Source organism: Colias eurytheme, chromosome 22 (assembly GCF_061535395.1).
Source record: "Colias eurytheme isolate Ceu_HAF_F1 chromosome 22, ilColEury1 Martin Lab GWU primary, whole genome shotgun sequence".
Classification (NCBI taxonomy): domain Eukaryota; kingdom Metazoa; phylum Arthropoda; class Insecta; order Lepidoptera; family Pieridae; genus Colias; species Colias eurytheme.
In genome coordinates, this window is record NC_143001.1 from 6,024,863 (window position 1) to 6,044,547 (window position 19,685).

Consider the following 19,685-nt stretch of genomic DNA (forward strand, 5'->3'; position numbering starts at 1 on the left):
AATAAGTAAATAAATTCTGGGAAAAACACAATAAATAACCAATAACAAGGGCTACCGCGTGCGAAGCTAACAATATATTTGGCGTCTAAACACATTGCCTTGTGAAATTTAATCCAAATATAGAGTAAATAAATAATAGAACTTTTAGTTAATAAAATATGCTATCTTTTAACACGAATATAGGAGCAAATCCTTTTGCGCATACCAAAGCGTATAAAAACTGTTAAATTTCTGCATAGGACTCAAATTGTCAATTGAGGTAAATAGTTCCTATTATGGCAACAGAGATATTCCAATAAATTGATTTCAAAGACGATAAACAATAAAAAATATAATAACTAACAACTAAAAATTATCTAAGAAACTAAACATTTCATTGTGCTAAACATTGCGAAATAGATCTTTGACTACCCTAAAAAAACTTAAGTGCAAAAATTCATTGTACTAATAGCTTTTAACTATTAAAATGGAAGTTATTTCATATGGGGTTGGTATAATCAGTGGGTACATAGCTGCGGTAACGCGTCTTAATACTAAATGGAAATCACATCAAAATATATTACGTATACATCTAATATTCAACGTTTATGGACCGCCCCTTAACGGCTTATCCAACTCTGTAATACTTAGAACATTTAAGCTATAAACTTTCTACATTGAAAAACTAACGAATTGCGACTCGGATAAACCACCAGGCAAATTGAGCGAATTTCGAGAACGTTCTACCACAAAATGCCCACATCTAAGTCAAACTTTTAGGCCAGTGGTAAATACTTCTTGGAATTATAAATATTCAACTACACATTGATTTATCTACTTATATTTTGGACACGAAACGCTTCGACGAGCGTTCTATATACTACGGCATATGCCTTACCAACCCCCCCATTTATAATTCGATAAAACCAAGAACCGATCACGAGTAACAGATATAAAATCTAACGGTTTGTACAGGGATCAAATGCATTTACGTAAAAGGCACTACGTTCAACGAATAGAGAAATCAAACAAAAAAAAAGTTATAGCCATTCATAAATTCATTTCGACGTTAGTCTTATTACGGCCTTTGTCAAATTGATTTAATCAAAAAGCGTCAACGAAACGAAAAAAAATTAGCTCTAAACATTTTCACTTAAAACTACAACTTATATGGAAGATTACACTATGAATGTTTTGGTTATTCCGCCGCGTCGGCAGTGAAAAAACATATTTGTGCACCGATACAATAATAATAATTAATTAATGAACCGTATTAAAAATATTAAAGCGTATATAAATAGCGCGAACAGCGTCCGACGACGAAACCGCGAAACGTCAAATTGACAGACACAGATAAAAAATATATTATACTCTATGGTTTAGAACTGTCAAATCGAATCGCCATATGCCTCGATACTTAAGAAAAAAATTGACGATAAAAAGATACGATGTATTTCTCTCGACACCAAAAAACCGACTATCAACGACCAATAGACAAATACTTACACTAATTCATATATTTTATATTAACCTTTCACCGGAAACTGTCAAACCAACTACGACATCACATATAAATGTTTTAACGTCGGAGCGAGTGAGTTAAACTATGAAGATATGACTAGATTTTATATTTTTAAAAACCAAATTTCCGACTATTTTCTAGTAGTTTTTTCAATACAGTGCGAATTTTATTAGCAAGATTTGTATGTACGATATAAATAAAATAATTTATGAAATTGAACTAAACTGGAGTTGTCAGAAGTTTTTAACTTCTGTATATATTATTAATTTATCAGTATTCATAACTATTTAATAATAAATTTCATTTAAAAAGCTTTTCAGCTTTGTTTTATATACTATTTAATAAAAAGGGGATCGCAGGCCATAGACACAAAATTTAAATTTCCCTAAATCCGAAGTTTTATAAATATATTAAAACTTCGAAACGAACATTTTTCCTAATCACTCGCACCGACATACTTGGCAAGTATAAACCGACCAAATTATGTATAGAATAAACTGCCCTTTCTATAATAGACACGATTCGCTTTTCAAAACGAACGGATTATCTTTTACTATTGAAAAAAAAATACCCATTTGTTCGTTAAAAGTCGAATCTGTATTGACCACAGATCACATATTAAACTAGATTAGTCAAAATTGTACGAAAAAATTGTCTATGACGTAACACGCTTACCTTTTGTGGAACGAAATAAGGCATTATTTTATAAATCCAAAACCTATATTATTAAGCAGTGAAAGCGAAATTATTTGGTGTTTTACACGTTCGTTCTTTTTACTAAAGTTAATAAATAATGAATTTGGCAGTTGACTCTATAATCTCTGGTCTTCATATCGCAAGTGACACCATAGACAAATCTAGCATAATCTATGATCTATGGTATTATAGAGCAGGGCCATAGACAATTATCTAGCCAAGCACAACTATAGACATAGACTAATGGTCGAATACACTTAAATGCAAAGTGTACTTCAATTGTTGATATGACTGGGCACCGCCCAAACGTTTTTTGTCACATTTTTATAGTGTATGATGAAAAATCTGTTTATTTCATTTAATATATTTGAGAAAAGCTTTTAAACTAACATATAACAGAGAATATAGAAACACTTTAAGTAAATAAAATTTATAAAAATTTTAAACAATCGCCTTTAAATTATAAATAATTAATCAACAATAAACATATTGCACATTTTGTTTTTACAACTTCATTTTTTAATATATAGTCTGTTTAAAAAAAACATTCATAAACGTTATAATATCCAACCTCATTTAATAATCATAAAAAATGCACATTTAATTTCATTTATGCATTTTTAAATTCATTTTCTTCATAAAATATAGTCCGTAAAAATCAATTTTCTATTTTCCACAGATTTTTCATCACCACCATTTAAAGCGTTATTAAAACGTAGAATTTAAAACAAACGCACATGCGTTAAGACACGTCTAAAGGCGTAAAACACGAGGTGTGCATATTAAATGCTTTTAAATTTAGAAAAAAAATTGGCAACACTGACCAAAAAAATTATTACGCGGTAAAAAAGTTACAAAAATGTCAAACGTTATCGGTCAATTAGGGAAAGCTGGCATGTTCACAGTACTCACACTTATGCAATTTCACTTACAGTATGTTCAAAAATAAATGCGACTCTAGTTTCATTTTAGACTTGAATTGTAAAATGGGTGCGTTGTAGATATGTATATGCAAATATAATTACTTATGAAAGCTCTCATAATTTACCTGTAAAATTATAATTTAAAAGTAAATCAATTGATGAAGTTAATTATTTATTCTAATAATAATCAATTGGATAAAAGTATTAATAATCATTCAATTATCAAATAATAATTAAATTCCTGACTTTGGTTGATAGGCCAGTAGAAATCGACACTAAAAAACCCTAAATTCGCAAAGCACGATGTAGTTCTGAATTTTTGGTACATTGTTTGGATCAGTTAGGGTGAGGAAAATCCTAATTTGCAACTTCCAAAAAGTTGTGCTCGCTGCACACCACGTGATAAACTGCGAAAATTTTGGGCTTTTATCACTTTTTGCTCTAAAAGTCATAAACTATGCGTTTCCGACAAGTATCATTCAGTACATAAATTAAGGTTATTAAATTTGCAACAATTTAAGCCTAATTAAAGCTCTCTAAACCTTATAACGACTAAACTGTGGCCATTCGAAGATGGTTCATTTTTCCCGAAATATTGAAATTTTTAATGGCAAAAACCGCTCGTTCTATGAGAAGGTCGTATAATAAAGTTGTAGTGCAAATAAAGTTGTAGTTTCTTTCATTAGAGCATAGAACAAAGTCTGTGAGACAAATAGTTCACTCACAATATCTGAAAAACAAAAAGAAGGTAGAAATAGATTTTTAAAGAATTGAAACTGAGGGCATATAAAATCATAAAAAGGATAATACTTTTTCATTTGCAGGATAGGTAATTAACAAAATTACAAAGCTAATTAAATTTGCAACAATTTAAGCCTAACCGCAGCTCTCTAAACCTTATAACAACTAAGCTGTGGCCTTTCAAAGATAGTCAGTTTTTCCAAATTTCAAATTTTTAGTTTTGCTCCCGTTTGAACCAAAATATTGGCAAAAACCGCTCGTTTTATGAGAAACTTTCATCGCTCGAAGAACTCGATGTTTCGTTGTCGGAATTTCTTAATGTTATTATAAATGATATAATTTTATTGTAATGATATAATTATAAATGAGTGTAATTATCTACTTTTGGTTCTAATTGAATATATTTTTCCTCATGTTCTCGCGTCTTTCTCCAAACGTCACTAAACATATCCAGACTAATAGCATTTGCTTCCTTTCTAAATAATTCTTCCACAGTTTTCAAGTTAAAGTTCACATTTTCTGATGCTACTTTCCCTTTAATTATGCCCCATAGTAACTCTATTGGGTTGAGATCTTTGAGGATTGCATCAAGTAGGTAAAAATTGTGTATAGTTTGGCTTATTTTTTTTAATAATGTGATAACTCTGATTATTAATTAGTTATTTGATTTTTGAAAAAAAAAATGCCGATTTTAGTCAAAATTTATATTTTTCTAACAAGATCCTTATCATCCAAATTTCCACCTTGGTGAGAAAAATTGACATTTCTAATGAAAATGAACAAAAAATTAAATGATTTTATTAAATACTGTAAAATAGTCTATAATTCTTCCATTTACTGTATCACAAAATTCTTCATAGATTTTTAGATATTCGTACTACACCAATTACATCACCCTGTATTTATAAACAATTGCAAAATATGACACATACATAGGCCGGGAGATACTGACACAAAATTTCGGGTCATTTGTAACAGAATGGCGGTTCTACAGAGGTCTTATTACGCAATGACTAAAAGAAAAATGATGGTCAGAACTCAGAACGCTGGTACCGGCGGACTAGTCGCGTGGGCGTTAGTCGAAATCGTCGGATAAATAGCGAAAGTCAAACGATTTACAAATCGTTTGACTTTTCCGCGGTATGGCGACCATTTGGAATCGTCCGAAAAGTATGGCATGGCAATTTTAGTAAATGGCTGCACGACGATGGTTACCTGTGCAAAAGTGAGCCCGGTACAAATGGTTGAATTGTTTTTTTTTAAATCAACGCTTTCACGTCGGTATGGCGGACTGTATATAAGTCACATCGTAACTGTATGGCATGACACTACCGCCTACATCTTTTTTAAGGGCTATCGGTAAATTCTAAAATTTTTGTGTTACAAATCGTTGGACTTTCGCTATTTATCCGACGAGTGTGACTAACGCCCACTCGACTAGTCCGCCGGTACCAGCGTTCTGACCATCATTTTTCTTTTTGTCATTGCGTACTAAGACCCCTCTAGACCGCCATCCTGTTACAAATGGCCCGAAATTTTGTGTCAGTATCTCCCGGCCTAACATGTGCAATGTGTAAATGTGTTGACGTTCCAGCTCTTCTTAATATACCTATAGCTTAAATAGAAAAAAGCCTAGCAGAGGGATAAAATTGGATAAAACCGGGGTTTCCATCATATCCATTTTTCCGTCAGTGTTGCCAATTACCAAATTCATTTTTCTTGTTTTTTTTTGGAGGGAAACTTAAGAACAAATTCATTAAATCTTTTATACAAAAAAAAAAAAAAATACCGAAACTTCATTGGGTTTTAACTATAAAATGAGAATTTTAATAAAGAAAATCTTTACCATTTCTGAGTACGTTATTTGGCACTTGCTAATCTTCATAAGTCATTAAAATTCCCATTTTTAAACAATAAGTGTAGTTTTCACAACATTTCAACTTAAACCGTGTAAAACCTTATTTGTTTGTCAGGTACATAACACAAGTTTCCGCTCCAAAAAATTTAATAAAATTAACCGATAAAAATTAATTTATATATATAAACAATTTAGCATAATTGATTTTCATTTGAGTATTATTTTAAATCTATTCATTTCAATGTAGGATTATTAGAAATATAAAGGAATTTAATTTGACTCATCACAATAAAATGTTGGTGACTAACCGAATTCATCATTAAATTATTTCATCAACACAAATGTTGACTAGTTCAAATTATTTTTTATAGCAATTTTGAGCAAAGATAATTTGACATTTATTATAATAATTAATAACAAACAAAATATAATAACATAGATATTCGTACAAAATCTGTTATGTTTTTTTTAACTTTATTGAAATATTTAATTTAAAATTTAATGATAGTTAACCGCCATTAAATATTTAACAACAGTGGTTAACCACATTAATTATCATTTTGAGCTATCCCTACATTGAAACGAACAAATTTAATCACAATTAATGGCGTTTAACGACAATTTAACGGCCGTTAATTAATGGGCCCGGTGGCCAAATAGTGATATGGATGTCTCATAAATCGATTGTCGTACCTTTGATTTTTCTGATAGAAATCGTTACGTTGATTATTAATTTTGTGCCTGTAGTTTTGCGCGCGGCGATTCTTCTCTTTGTCGTTTTGTTTGTTCGTCTGTTTCTCTGTACCGTTGTCAGATTTCGGCGAGTCGGCGTTTGGTTTGTTCTGAAATTATTATGTGGAATTTGATTCACTAAAAATATATGTGGACCATATATGAAGATAAATATTAGGGTTACTGATTTTGAAGGTATAATTTTTATAATATTAACCAAACTGAATACATAATAGACATAGGCATAAAATATAATATAGAACATAGAATATAGACATAGAATTATTCAAAGGACAATATTAATTTATTACATAATATAAGTGTCTTCTTAGACGAGATATAAAAGTTTATGATTATTTAAATACATAAAAGGTATGTAGTAACAATACCTATCCAGCATATTTTTGAATTCTACCCACTGATTTTTAATTTAATTAACAAATATTACCTCTTTATTGTCACCATTTGGTTTTCCCGGATTATTATTATTGTTGTTGTTTAATTGTGAATCCGGCGAATGCTTCGGTGACTGGTTGTTTGAATACTGTGGGGAGTGTTCGGTCTGAAAAGATTTTATTTTATTAGTTACAAATGTGTTGCTTATAAATAACACATATTCATAATAATTAGATGAAAAACGAATAATTTCTAGTATATCTTAATATATATGTTACGGCTAAAGGTAGGTGAGAACATAAACTTAAGATTAGCCGGCTAAACTTAGGTTTATTTTCGACGAGGTGTTAATGTTAGTTTGTTCTATCTTTAGCCGGCTAAACTTAAGTGTAACCGCAGGCCCGTGGCTAAAAATGTCGGGGTGGGTAGATTTGGTTACTATAATACATGTAAGGAACAGGGCGAGTGTTTTCTGGCACTTCGCCGGCTGCTGCCGCAGCACGCTCGCTGCGCTCGCTCGGCTCGTGCGGGTCTTAAGAGTTCTAACCTAACCTAACCTAGCCACCAGCTTTCTGCCCTGAGTCGGGGTGGGTAGATTTGGTTACTATAATACATGTAAGGAACAGGGCGAGTGTTTTCTGGCACTGTGCGGGCCCCTCAAGCCCTCCACCGGCCCGGCGCTAACCAAATCTACCCACCCCGACATTTTTAGCCACGGGCCTGCGGTTACACTTAAGTTTAGCCGGCTAAAGATAGAACAAACTAACATTAACACCTCGTCGAAAATAAACCTAAGTTTAGCCGGCTAATCTTAAGTTTATGTTCTCACCTACCTTTAGCCGTGACATATATAAATCTCGTGTCACAATGTTTGTCCTCAATGGACTCCTAAACCACTTAACCGATTATAATAAAATTCGCACACCATGTGTAGTTCGATCCAACTTGAGAGATAGGATAGTTTAAACATGTAGGTACCACGGGCGAAGCCGGGGCGGACCGCTAGTAATTATAATATATTATGTACGTATTCATCGACCGCCTCCTTGGTATAGTGGTTTACGCGTGAGTGTAGAACCGAGGGGTCCTGGGTTCGATTCCCGGTGGAGACGAAGAAAAAAGAAATGTCTCGGTCTGGCAGGACACAGAAAATCGATCAGTGAAACAGATTTATGAATAATGCATCTGCCCCTTACCCCACTAGGGGGCAAGGGACTTCACACTACGTATTCATAATAATGAGATGAAAAGCGAATAATTTCTAGTATATCTGGTTCTAAATGTTAGGTAGTGGAATTATATAAGTGAATTCTTCAAAACAGATTTTAATGAAAATTATTTAAGTTTAAAGTTGTGAATTATGACAACTGAAGTGAAGTCTGGCTCTGCAATGAAAGTTTGAAAATTGTAAAATGCTGAGCGGCAATCCTTTTAGCATGTAGGTTGTTAGATTAAGGGCCGATTTTTCAATGCTTGGATAAAACTTATTCGTCGAATCATGTATAAAACTACCATTTTAAAAACGTATTCTAATTGCCCATATTTGACAGCTTACGTGACATTTTAATATTATCGTGTAATACTTTATTGGACGGATAGGTTTTATCCAAGCATTGAAAAATCGGCCCTAAGTAGATTGTAAGTACATAAATTGTTAATTTTAATATTGCCTACCTGCTAATAAAGAGATTATTATTATTTTTTTTTAATTAGCCACATTTCAATGTGACCCTCCCGGAGGTGGAAGCACTAAATATACCTATGTACACTATCTATCTATCTTAATAATATTATTATTGTATATTACGTAGTTGCAAATATGGACTATCAATGTATGCGCTGTCTGACCGCAGATTTACTCTTTAGGCCAGTTGTAGCATCGCTGTATCAAAAGAAATTACTGTTAATCAAAGTTTCTGAACGATTTTTGTAATCAAAAGCACACATGCTCCCAGCATGAATATCATTTTATCGAACACTCTAAATGATTTGCAATTTTCCTGTAACTCCAGTTTTTGTCAAAATGTAAACTTAAAATTATTTTTCTTGTTGATGGGTCACAAATCTTACTTTTACCCATTTATACTGCAAAGCAAATTAATTTTCAGAAACTTTTAGATGGAATGTTTAAAAAACGGTGCAAATATTTGTAGAAGAAAAAAATATTGGCGGCATTTCAACAGGTTTTGACTTTGAAACACTCGAACCATGCTGTTTCTAATTTGTTGTCCAGACTGAAAATACTCGGAAATCAGACTTCACTCAAAGTTGCTTAATTTTATTAATTTAAGCTAGCGTTTGATTAAAATTAAGCAATTTCTCATAAAACTAGATAAACGGGTGTTCTATTACTTATGAAATAATGCTTAATCCTAATACGTTAATACACAAATATAAATAAATTTGTAGACTACTTCATTGTGTTACGTGTTTCTAATTAAACGTCCACCACTGTATGTGTGATACATATGTGTGATACATGTGTGTGATACAAGTGTGTGATACATGTGTGTGATACATATGTGTGATACATGTGTGTGATACATATGTGTGATACATGTGTGTGATACATATGTGTGATATATATATGTGTGATATACATATATGTATCGCTGTGTATATATATTATGTGTGATACATATGTGTGATACATGTGTGTGATACATATGTGTGATATATATATATGTGTGATATACATATATGTATCGCTGTGTATATATATTATGTGTGATACATATGTGTGATACATGTGTGTGATACATATGTGTGATATATATATGTGTGATATACATATATGTATCGCTGTGTATATATATTATGTGTGATACATATGTGACTCACGTGTGCAGGTGCGAGGGCTACAGTGAGCGTGAGGTCACACCACATTGCGCAGCGGGCTCGCCGGGCGCTATCGCACAACTGCTTTACCGCAGCCGCCAGCTGGAGTATCGCTATGAATAGATATTATTATTTATGGATTGTATTTCGTAATAGAACACAGGTTGAAGTGAAATCAAATTAAAAAAAATGTATGCGTGTACTAGAGTACACACGTAAGAAGTGGAACTTCTTTATGACCTTAAAAATATCACGCGTACGGCGTAACGCAAAAATGTCACGCGTACGGCGTAACGCAAACATGTTACACTAAATTTTTGTCCAACCCCGATAAAGAAGTTTCACTTCAAAAAATGTGAGCGTGTACTAGTGTAGTAGGGTTGTTGAAGATTCCTCTTCCGCTTCCTCATAATGCGGAAGTTCCGCAATATTTTGGGTTCCTCAACCGTTACCGCATCCACAAAAATAAAGATAAAGCCCTGCCTTCTAAGCCAGAGGTCATGGGTTTGATTCCCACCCGGGACAAATATTTGTGTGATAAACATAGATGTTTGCTCTGTGTCTGGGTGTTAATTATCTATATAAGTATGTATTTAAAATTATATATGTATGTTTATTAGCCATCTGGTTTCCATAATACAAGCGAAAGCTTAGTATCGGATCAGATCGTGCCGTGTGCGAAAATTGTACTGAAACATTTATTGAAGTGAAACTTCTTTATCGGGGTTGGAAAAAAATTTAGTGTAACATTTTTGCGTTACGCCGTACGCGTGACATTTTTGCGTTACGCCATACTCGTGACATTTTTAAGGTCATAAAGAAGTTTCACTTCTTACGTGTGTACACTAGTACACGCATACATTTTTTTTATTTATTTATTTAATAACACAATATACTCACGATCAGCATGCAAATACCGGTGCGGTGCTAATTCCCTGCGTCTCGCCGCTTGAACTCCGGCGACCGCGCTGCGCCAAGCCAACATTGCGCTTTCTACTTCACCGTGCGGTGCACTGCAATTTGTGTCTTATTAGTATTAGTATAGAGATGTTTTTGCAAAATCGATGATTAATTAAGAAGTGAAACTTCTTTATCGGGGTTGGAAATAAATTTAGTGTAACATTTTTTCGTTACGCGTGATATTGTTCCGTTACGCGCCATCTTTTTCTTATCCCTACTACGCGTGATTCGACGTATTTCTGTAAAGTTGCATATAGTAAACTATTTTTTGAAAAAATAAGGTCATAAAGAAGTTTCACTTCTTACGTGTGTACACTAGTACACATACGCACACATTTTTTTTATTGTTTAGTTTAAGTAGACCATAGGTGTATGGAATTAGTAGTTAATTTCGTGCGTAATTATTCGATAGCGCTGCGCTATGATAGCATCGCGTTCTCTATCGGTGCGCTGGAATGTGTGTCTTATTAGCATTGGAGGAAAGGTGAGTTTTGAGTGTGTATGAATAGTTCGTTTGGCTGAACTAGATCTTATTTGTATGTCAGAATTGAAGTTTAGTAAGTATGCATGGCGCTGTGCAATGCAGGCACTATGTTTTTGGTCGTACACTGACATAAAGTAACTATTCATATGGGAAATAATATTATAATGATGAGAGTATTATGGAGATTGTTTCTTACTCTCATTACCAACCATTAATAAATATTTTATAACTGCAAAACTGTATCTAAGACTAGCTGTGCCGCGCGGTTTCACCCGCGTAGCTCCGCTCCTGTTGGTCCTTAGCGTGATAAATATATATAGCCTATATTACTCGTGGATAATGTAGCTTTCGAATGGTGAAAGAATTTTTAAAATCGGTCCAGTAGTTTATGAGCCTATTCATTACAATCAAACAAACAAAGTTTTCCTCTTTATAATATTAGTGTAGATAAAAGAAAACTTACATTTCAGCCATATTCTTAACATCCTCCCTCCAAGTGGTAGGATCGAAGGTATCCGGATCTAAACCCTTTTCCTGTTCAGGAACATTCCCTTGACCACGTTTTAAAACCGTTATTTTCCCATCTTCCGGTTTATTTGGCTTTTTATTCTGCACGCACACACTCGCACGGAGCGTCTCCATTTTGCCCATTAATGTTAATACCTGGAATGAAGAATCATTTTGAGAACATTTTTAAATGTTATTATTAATAGACATCTATTTATAAATAATCAAGGGTTTTACGTGGCCGTAATCTTTTGACGTGACAACGTCTTATAATTCGATTGAGCTGGCTGCACGCACGAAAAAACATGACTCATGCGGCGTTACCTCGCTCTGAGGCGTTCCATGTAAGGCTTGAAGTGCAAGCGAGAGCGCGGAACGAGCGACAAAGAAGCACAATCGGACGTTGTCACGTTCTACTATCGTCAGTAAACCGACTTTACAGACAACAATTTTTTTTAAATAGCCTTTTTAATAAAAAATCGTTTATTTAAGGCTCAGTTTACGGACGATTTTGCTACTTCCTGATATGACTTGTCTGCCAGATAAAACAACAAATTAGATCGTTTGTTCGTTCCTGGGGGATTTCCGGAGAAAGAAATTAAAATGAATCATATGGGTCTTCAGCTACATACATAAGTGCAAATATTCCTTAGAGCAAGTAGTTAAGGTTAATTGAAGTGAAAACTTCTTTAGCGGCGTTGAGCACTTTTTCTGTAATGGGTATAAAATCTTAAACTCGCGACAGGACACGTGACTTGATCGAAAAAGCGTAAGACGGATACCATTCCAAAATATCAAACATGCTCAACGTTAATAATCAAGTTTTCACTTCTGCCGGCACTCCCCCAGTGCAACCCGTCTTTTTTTTTTACTTACTTTAGTATGTTCTCTGAGCATATCCACAGTAAGTCTGTCCACTCTAGTGGGGCAAGGTGGTAATCTCGGTACGGGGATAGAGTTAGACGAAGAAACAGCCCTTCCCGGGTAAGCGAGGGCCAATCTTGCTTCTGTACGCTTTCTTTCCCGTTCTAATTGCTTCCATTGTTCGTAACAGGCATCTAAACGAGCGTGGAGTATGCTTGATGATGTTACCGCACCCCTGGAATTGATAAAATAATACTTTATTTTACACAATCAAAACAAATTTAATAAACACATGGACACATAATATTTTTTGTACATAATAAAAAAGCTTTAAATAATTAGCTTTCCGCTCGCGATTTCGACCGTTTTAAAACTAAATAAATTATACAAACCTTGTTCGAGAATCACTATATCTATTTAAAAAAACAACCATCAAAATCCGTTGCGTAATTTTAAAGATACAGACATACAGAAGGCGGAAACCGACTTTGTATTGAAGGCATAGAAAATATATTAATATATTAGGGTATAAAGTCTATAAACTAACGTTATGTAAGGATGCAGGGTGTAAATCACTTGATCTATTTTTAAAGACCTTTGTATGCAATATTATCATAATATGAATATCAAGATATTAGAAAAGCACAATGCATTTAGCATTCTATTCTATTAGTAGCTTCTCTAGTGTCAAGGTTAATACTGTACAAAAGGAAGATTAGAAGATTGTTAGATCTTGATTCTTTATCAGTAAAATCTAAATTTATACAAAAGTGTTCAATGAAACTATTACTGTCTTATTACAAAACGCTGATAAACCTAAAACCGGGTGTTGGACTTATTAATATGATGGTCTAAATAAAAGTCTTGCAACTTATTAAAAATCATGTTTAACCCTTAGATAAGGACCATAGATAATGCCCAGTTTAAACTTCTGTATTAAAGTTAAGCCATGACTTTCTATACTGGGTTTAAGCCAGGTCTATTTTAGTTTAAGTAATAAGTAATAACATGGTTATAGTTTAACCAAAACATATATTGAACAAAATAAAGTTAAATGTTTTTTCTCTACACAAAATAGTTGTAAGTCGTATCTTTTTGTTATATGAATCAAGTATTCAATGTATTCTGTTGTTAGAAGAAAATAAAAAATAAACCTACCTCATATTCCTCATAGCATAATACGGTGCGAGTGGCATATCCAACATTGGCGATGGCAACACTGGCGGTGGGACTGGCGGGCTCGGCCCGAGTAACGCGTTCAAACCTGAATAAGTGTTGCCATAATATACAAGAAAAAGACGGGTTGCACTGGGGGAGTGCCGGCAGAAGTGAAAACTTGATTATTAACGTTGAGCATGTTTGATATTTTGGAATGGTATCCGTCTTACGCTTTTTCGATCAGGAAAAGTGCTCAACGCCGCTAAAGAAGTTTTCACTTCAAAAAAAATCGAACACGAGGCGGGAATCGAACCCGCGTCTTTGGCGAAAGTTTATTTTATATTTATAGCGGATTTGAATACTGTAGAACTAAAATATTGAATTCAACAAGTGTTGCCATGTTTTTTATGTGAATTTCGACTTGTAATGTTTATTAATAAGCAGGCATAAAAATTTTGAGAACTATGTTTAATTTGCTCTAAAACTAAAATGTAACAACAAAAAATCTGTTAAAAATTTGCTAATTATATACTGTAAGTAATTATTAACAGCATTTATTGTACCTAATTGTATACAATTCAGTAACATTATTGAAAATTTCTTCATTATTTTAATTTTAAATATAAAATAAAATTGCTATTATTTAAACAAAAATAAACATACACACTCACCAAGATTAAATGGAGCGTTCTCATGCAGGAACGACACATCAACATTCAATTGATTCGGTCGATTTCTCATCAACATATTCATTTGTCGAGCCAACTCTTGTTGACGAACCAATGCTTGTTGATCTCTATTCATACCATTATCAAAGTTTTGTCTCTGATCCATTCCATTTTGATAACCTTGAACGTCACGCCTCATAAAATCATTTTGCGGGTAGCCATTCGGTTTGAAATTCATCGCTACCTGCTGATTGAAATCGAAATTCTGCAACCCATTCCTATCTACTTGATTCATCATTTCGTTCGGATAAAAGCTCTCCCCGTTAAACTTATTCGGAGGATGCTGGAAATTACGGTTGAAAAACACCTTGTTTCTCTCATCTTGCATTTTGTATTCTTCGTTCGGGTAATGCCCGTTCATTTCTGGTATTTTAAAGTTGTTCTGTATCAAATTATCCTCTCTCGATCTGTCCAATGATATATTCAACTGATGCAAGTATGTAAGCAAATCCGACGGGTCTGTATTCTGTTCTTTCACGAACGAATTGTCGAATTTATTTGGATATCTTTGGGTGTAATCGTAGTTCGAGTAATTCGCGTCCAGATTCAAACTGTTCGGTCGTTGGTTGAAATTGTTGAACAGGTTCGTCTCTGGTAGAGAGTTTCTTTGGTTCGGTTCGAAGAAATTGTAGAATTTCTCGTCGTATTTTGTTGGACTCGTGAATTGTGCGCCGCCAATTTCTTGAGCGGCTAAGCGCAGTAAATTCAACTGTTCCGGTGTTACTGAGTCGTCACTTATCGGTTCTATGCCGAGCAAATGATCGTCATTCTCTGGGTAATTGACAAATCCGTTTGAAAATCCATTCTGCATGTAAAAACCGTTTTCGTTTTGATTCAAATAGGGATTGTTTTGAAACGAGTTGAACGGCGGCGATAAGAATGAACTTCCTGTGTCGTTTTTGGCGTATTGGTTTAGGCCCGACTGTAGCCCGCCTAATGTTTTTTCCGGTGTTTGTATGGAACTGAAATAAATTGTCAATGAAACTGAGTATATCTCTTATTGATGATGAAATCTATTTATAAACAGTCATGTTCACATATTTTATTTTATATAAGTATGGATTGTGTCTTATTATAATATCAATCTATTGTACAATTATTACCAGAAAACAATGTTCTCCTAATTAGAGAATAAACTCAAAGAATATTTCATAAAAAGTTTCCTTTAACATATTTCTTTTCTTTTATTTCAACTTGAGTAACTGATTATTTGTTTAAGTGCAATTTTAATCTGTTACACAAATGCTTAAAGCAAATAGTTATAAAGTTAAACTATAAAAATAAACACACATACAATACATACATACATTCTTACAAACTTAGAAACAATATCAATAGGATATTAGACATGTTTTTCTTACCTGTTACTTTCTGGTCCAGGTTCATCGAGAATCTTTGTGATGAGATCCCGTACCATTGAGTTTTCTTCCATAATTCTGTCGGACTGCAAAAAAAAATCATATTACACGTACCGCATCAAGCAGTTGAGACCGGCGGCTTGAAGCAGCAACCACGCGGTGAACTATGGACATTCATTCACTGCTGTACACGGACTGCTCGAGCAGTCGCGACCACTTCAAGCCGTCAACTGCGCGGTTTGTAGCGACAGCTCGAGCAGTCAACGAACGACCGCTCGAGCAGTCCATGTACGTCGCTCAGCCGTTTACAGCGTGTATGGCCGCTCTTAGGCTATATAATTCATTGGTAGGATTGTTTTTTCAGCAAAATTTGAATATAGGTAATAAATGATTTTCAATGATGAGCTTAAAACCAAATTTAAATGAAAAATTACTGTTGGCATTCCTAATTCGCATAGATAATTAAATTTAGTCGCATTCTATAATTGACAAATAATTTGTTTTATAAATTATTCATAGCATAAAAATATTTATGCACCTACAGTAAAAAATCTAGTCATTATTACAAAAGAAATAATTGAAATAGATTCGATACTAAACAACACGCCACAAGTAAAGCTTGATTGAGGTAGTCATTGTCATTAATTTTTCATAGCCAGAACAAACTTAGGTAACTTGAACAACATATGAAAGTCAAGGCTGTATTATTGATTTCCATTTATGCCCTGCCGTTGCACAGACATAAAAATACTAGGGGCAAAAATGTTATGCTTTCTAAAGTCTTATTTTGAAAAAGAAATAGGCACTGCACCAACATAAAAAATACAATAGGGAAATATGTCAAACTCTTTAGTTTTCTCTAACTCTTTCACTTTAGTCAAAAAAAATAAGCATTTTTAACCATGACAATATTTTTTTGAATCATGGTGTGTATTAGTATGGATATGAAGGTAAAATTAAAAATGAGAAAAAGCACTAATTACTCTTTGGAATTCAGATGTTCGAACACATAGTAACATGTTCAAATTAAAACGAATGCCTAATCAATATATTTCGTATTCTTAATTATAGGCATTCTAATGTATTTTAAACATAGACATATTAAACATAGTTAAATTGAGAGAGGTCACTCATCACTAAGAAAAAGAGAAACAGCAGTACCTTTTTGCTATATTTGCACAAAAATGACATTACAGAATAATGCAACAAATCATTGCATCTTTAGAAACAATCAAGTACATACTACAATCTTATATTTATTTCTTAAAGTTGGATGTTATTGCTTTTAATCAGTACTAGATACTAACTGTTGTATATAAAATATGTAAACTAACATGTAAATATAAACAAAAACATTTTATAGCATTTATTGGACATAACTATACATTTATGATTATACATATACATATAGTATATGAATATGACCCACTTGGTATAATTAATATCTTCATCATTTACTCTTTTTACAGGAATAATTAAGCAGTGACATTCTGTGCAAAAACTTTGAGCAATTCCCTTCTTTCAATAAAATATATTATTTAGAAGAATGTCAGCCAGCTATACTATCACTTTCTTATTAGTTTCCAATAAGAAACTATCCTTAGACTTCTTGGTTTAAATTGAAATACATTTAATGCATTCTTTGCATAAAATAAAATTTAAAGTGATGTTAATTTAATACATTTTTAAAAGGAGAGAAGTGATTTGAGGAAAAAGCATATAAATTTTTCATTGATAACAAACTTTCCGCATGCCTAGAATTCCTTTAATGTTTGTGATAAAATTATAAAAACCTTTATCCATGTAACAAATTAAATCAAAATCGGATAAACTGTACTTAACGATGAAAACGTTACAGACAGATACTTTTCTGTTTATATTATGAGTATGAATGATATTAGATCAACATTTAAACATTGCTCATATGACCATACTAACAATTAGATTTTAAAACTTAAAAATACCAAATTAATGGCCAAAATATAAAACTTTAAAGTTATAAGACCTTCCAATTCTTACTTTATTAGAATATTCCTGAGCAACAAGATAGACAAGCACTCAAAGGCAGTTTATTTTTAATACTCAAGCATGACCTTTACGTGGGTGAATTTTAATATGAAGCAAAGAATAAATCTTTTTGTTACACCCACTAAGTAAGTATATCAATGCATATGCCTTTTACTATCAATAGGTACACAAATAACATTGTGATGATGTAATTATTTGTTACAATAACATTTGTTAAAGCTCTAATCATTTCATCATAGTGCACTGTATCATGACCCATATTATTGTTTTTATCACAGTACATATAAATATAATTGTTTAATATAATTGCTATTGATTAAAACTGTGATTAAATGTTACAATATGTGTTTAATTCAATAGTTCCTCGTATATATGAAGGACACACAAATGTTTTTAAATCGACAGAGAAAGTAGGAACTGTAGGCGCAGCTACTGCGTATTTAATATTTCGGTATATTGAGGCAGATCATGATATCTATAAAGTTATTGTTCGTAATTTATGTGAATACTAACATTAAAGTCACTTGTTGTTGTGTCCTCTAAAGCACTAACTACATAATTCTAAAAATATTGTGTGCACTATTCATATGTCATCGTTCACCTCGAAAAATCATACGTGGTTGGTGGAGACCCCGTTATGCGAAGGCGTAAACCGAGTAACTTTTAATTTTATCTTCATTTTCCACTTTTATACACAGTTACACTATACACTATGAGTTTTTCCCGGATTTTGGGTCATATTGACAGCTCCAATTGGACATTTACAACACCCATGGGAAAGGCACTTTTCACTAACAGACCAATTACTTACCTGATCAGCTTCATTTTCAACGTTTTTAAACGCGTTACTTATGTGGCATAAATCACTGAAGGCCATTTAAAATTTAAAATTATTTCTTGCCACGGTACATAGGAGCTACGAGTGCTAAGCCATTTTTTCTCTGACCTTTAAGTATAAAAAATCGTGCTACAGCTATAGCCTATAAACTTGCCATTGGTGTTGCTGTCTTCCATATTACAGAAATATTTCAATCGTTTTGCAATTATTATTCGATGTTAATCTAATAAATAATCATAATTTATTACCTTCCTTATATAATAAAGTACACAGGTATTTCTTTTAATAATTTTGGAAATTATTCACAATTTCCCGCCTTTTTTATTTTTTTTTCTAGTTTTAACTTTTTAAAACTTTTTTGCAAAAGCATTAACTTTGATTAAAATTTCAAAAAGAATTAATTTTCCAAATAAATTGGTAAAAGTGAATATAACAAATAAGAGTATTTATTCAAATATTGAACTAAGAATTCGCTGATAATTGACCAAAACAAATCAAAAATTATGAAATACATCAAATTGCTTTGCAATAGGTACTACGGTCTATAAAATCTAAGATAAAATCAAAGTAAATAAATAAAGGCACATAATTTGGTAAATTAATCTATTATTTATTAAATTATTGTATTCTTGACAGATTTCTTAAGATATTAAAATGGCAACTTCAGCCATTATTTAAAATTATCTGTGAGAGCCATCTTGTCAACCGTCAAGTGTCAACGTCATTATGACGTAGTAACAGTCAGTGTGGTAACCAAGGTGGTAACTGGTACCCAGTAAGAAAAAAATTTCGTATGTTCATTTGTGTTTTTATTTAATTTGTTGTATAAAGTTTCATAATCATGAAGCTGCTTAATTTAATTGCATATTAGCGTTAACATTATATTTATTTTATAATTAAATGCTATATGAAAATATGTAATAAGCGCCATCTATTAAGGCAGACGTTCATAAATTCTTCTGATTCAGGTGGGTCTGGGTCTACGACTGAAAATGGAGGTAAGTTTTAACTGAAATATTTTTTTTAAAATGATAAGATGGCTCTGATTTATTAATCATAAATTTTGATAAAGACT

General features: G+C 32.8%; 1 protein-coding gene across 1 annotated transcript; it reads right to left on the reverse strand.

Moving 5' to 3' along the window:
- Positions 1 to 6,282: 6,282 nt before the first annotated feature.
- LOC149898721 (uncharacterized) lies at positions 6,283 to 18,712 on the reverse strand. Its single transcript, XM_090114946.1, has 10 exons — positions 18,584 to 18,712; positions 15,748 to 15,830; positions 14,330 to 15,348; positions 13,659 to 13,764; positions 12,513 to 12,735; positions 11,593 to 11,792; positions 10,586 to 10,698; positions 9,689 to 9,798; positions 6,900 to 7,013; positions 6,283 to 6,561 (listed from the first exon to the last, which is right to left on the reverse strand). The coding sequence occupies exons 1-10, from the start codon at positions 18,647 to 18,649 to the stop codon at positions 6,352 to 6,354; spliced, it is 2,244 nt and encodes a 747-aa protein (XP_089971072.1). The 5' UTR covers positions 18,650 to 18,712; the 3' UTR covers positions 6,283 to 6,351.
- Between the last annotated feature and the right edge of the window lie 973 nt (positions 18,713 to 19,685).

What these genes read in the sequence shown, in the direction of transcription:
- LOC149898721 (XM_090114946.1), bottom strand. Translation starts at nt 18,649, where the DNA reads ATGGCCTTCAGTGATTTATGCCACATAAGTAACGCGTTTAAAAACGTT. An exon ending in TTGAAAATGAAGCTGATCAG is followed by an intron (nt 15,831 to 18,583) that starts GTAAGTAATTGG and finishes TTTTTTTTGCAG; the next exon opens with TCCGACAGAATTATGGAAGA. An exon ending in CCTGGACCAGAAAGTAACAG is followed by an intron (nt 15,349 to 15,747) that starts GTAAGAAAAACA and finishes AATTTATTTCAG; the next exon opens with TTCCATACAAACACCGGAAA.